Below are 1792 nucleotides of genomic sequence, written 5' to 3' on the forward strand. Positions count from 1 at the left end.
TACAGCACCAAGATGCAATATAACCAGAAATTTGATTACACAACAGAAACACAAAAGATCCCATTTCAAATCCTACTTTCTTTACACAATATATGTTGATAAATACAACGAAAAATTTCCTCTTACCCCATTTATTTCCAGTGCCATCCACAAACACTCTATCTTTATCTTCCAAGCATTCCCAAAAAGCCAAAATACAACAAACTCATTTACAATTTTCACATTAGACACCTATAATTAAATTTTGAAATACAAACTATTCAGGACCATGCATCCTTCCCAAGCAATCAAGCCCTTCAGTTCGGCTTCGCACAATCTTATGAAACACCTCTCTCACTCGTCTCTCCAACGGGTCCAATCCCTCCTTTACTGTTTCAAAAACCGTTGACAATTCCTTTACTCTTTGTCTCACCTCGCCATCCTTTTGCTCGGCCACTGGATACTGAATTGAATCCAACAACTCATTCATCAACCTCGTGCTTTTCTCAATCTGATGAATCTCCTTCATCAACCCACAAGTATTTCTCCTCTCTCGTTTCTTGGACTCTTCCAATATCTTCTCATGCAAAGACATCATTGGCCCCGCCCAAATAAACTGCCTAGAAACAGGAAAATGCACTTGCAAACCACGATCCTGACAAGGAATCGCCGCCACAAGTGTCCACATTACAAACAACAACACTGAACTCATGGTGAACACCAAAACGGAAAGCCCGTTTGTAGCCGTAATTTCATTACCCCTTGGAGCATACAAATTATTCCCAATAGCCTGCAGCTGTCGGGCAGCCGACCAAGACCTCGAAACACTCCATGACAATGATCGAAAATGCCCCAAAATCCGACAGTGAGGCTCTTTCACGTTATTCCTCCCAAACGAACGGTTCCGATGAGCCAAAGTCGTGCCGGAATCTTTCTCATCAAGCATGCTAATCGCTAAATCAATGACAGCCTTCTTAGCTCTTCGAACCTGACCTTCAGACAGCATTCTCCGATCATCCAAAGCAACAAGAACAATCTGAATAAGCTTCTGCCACTGTCTGATTTGCTCAATCCCATCACGAATCGCATTACAAACGTCAAGCGCCTTCACGCTCCGTTCAAAATACTCAGCTATGAGCCGATCCATTGGCCCCTTGTGGAGCTGAGACCTATTATTAAATAAAACAACGCGAAACTCATCTTGCGATACAAGGAACAAGTCGAGAAGCTTTTGAACCCACGAGAGCGAGAGCAACTCGTCCGAACCGGACAAGTCCATCAAGCGGTCCGAAATTTTCCTCTGGAAAAACTCTAACTCGACCTCGAGGGAGTTTCCGGAGGCGGTGTCGTCGTTCATGGAGTGCACGGCCTGATCACGGCGGAGACTGAGAATGGAACGGCCGAGGTTGGAGAAAGGCAGCGCCGATGAGCCCTGGCAGTCGGTGGCGGGCATGATTAAATGAAAGGAAGAAATTTCGAGTTGGAAAAATAGTGAAATTTGGAGAAAATTATTTGAGAGTGAGAATTTTGAAACCCTAATGAGTGGAGAAGGGGATTTTATTGATTGTTTTGGGACGCCGTCATTAGGCAGTTGGAAACAGAATGCCCTTCAAACTTATAAACTATTTTTGGAATTAATTATCTATAAGAGAAATTTATTTATTTTCATTAATTATTATCAAATTATTTTGCTTCCAGGGGATTGAATTGAATATATTTTTAGTATATCCTTCCCAAATCATAACACATTATGAACGTGCTATGATTTTTCACTATTGCATCATGAATGCTAGCATTGTTATCACTTTTATAA

General features: G+C 41.9%; 1 protein-coding gene across 1 annotated transcript; it reads right to left on the reverse strand.

The window, feature by feature from the left end:
- LOC123203711 (protein ROH1-like) lies at nucleotides 1-1579 on the reverse strand. The gene has a single exon (XM_044620159.1). The coding sequence runs from the start codon at nucleotides 1430-1432 to the stop codon at nucleotides 257-259; it is 1176 nt and encodes a 391-aa protein (XP_044476094.1). The 5' UTR covers nucleotides 1433-1579; the 3' UTR covers nucleotides 1-256.
- Between the last annotated feature and the right edge of the window lie 213 nt (nucleotides 1580-1792).

This window comes from Mangifera indica, chromosome 19, assembly GCF_011075055.1.
Source record: "Mangifera indica cultivar Alphonso chromosome 19, CATAS_Mindica_2.1, whole genome shotgun sequence".
Lineage (NCBI taxonomy): Eukaryota > Viridiplantae > Streptophyta > Magnoliopsida > Sapindales > Anacardiaceae > Mangifera > Mangifera indica.

What these genes read in the sequence shown, in the direction of transcription:
- LOC123203711 (XM_044620159.1), bottom strand. Translation starts at nt 1,432, where the DNA reads ATGCCCGCCACCGACTGCCAGGGCTCATCGGCGCTGCCTTTCTCCAAC.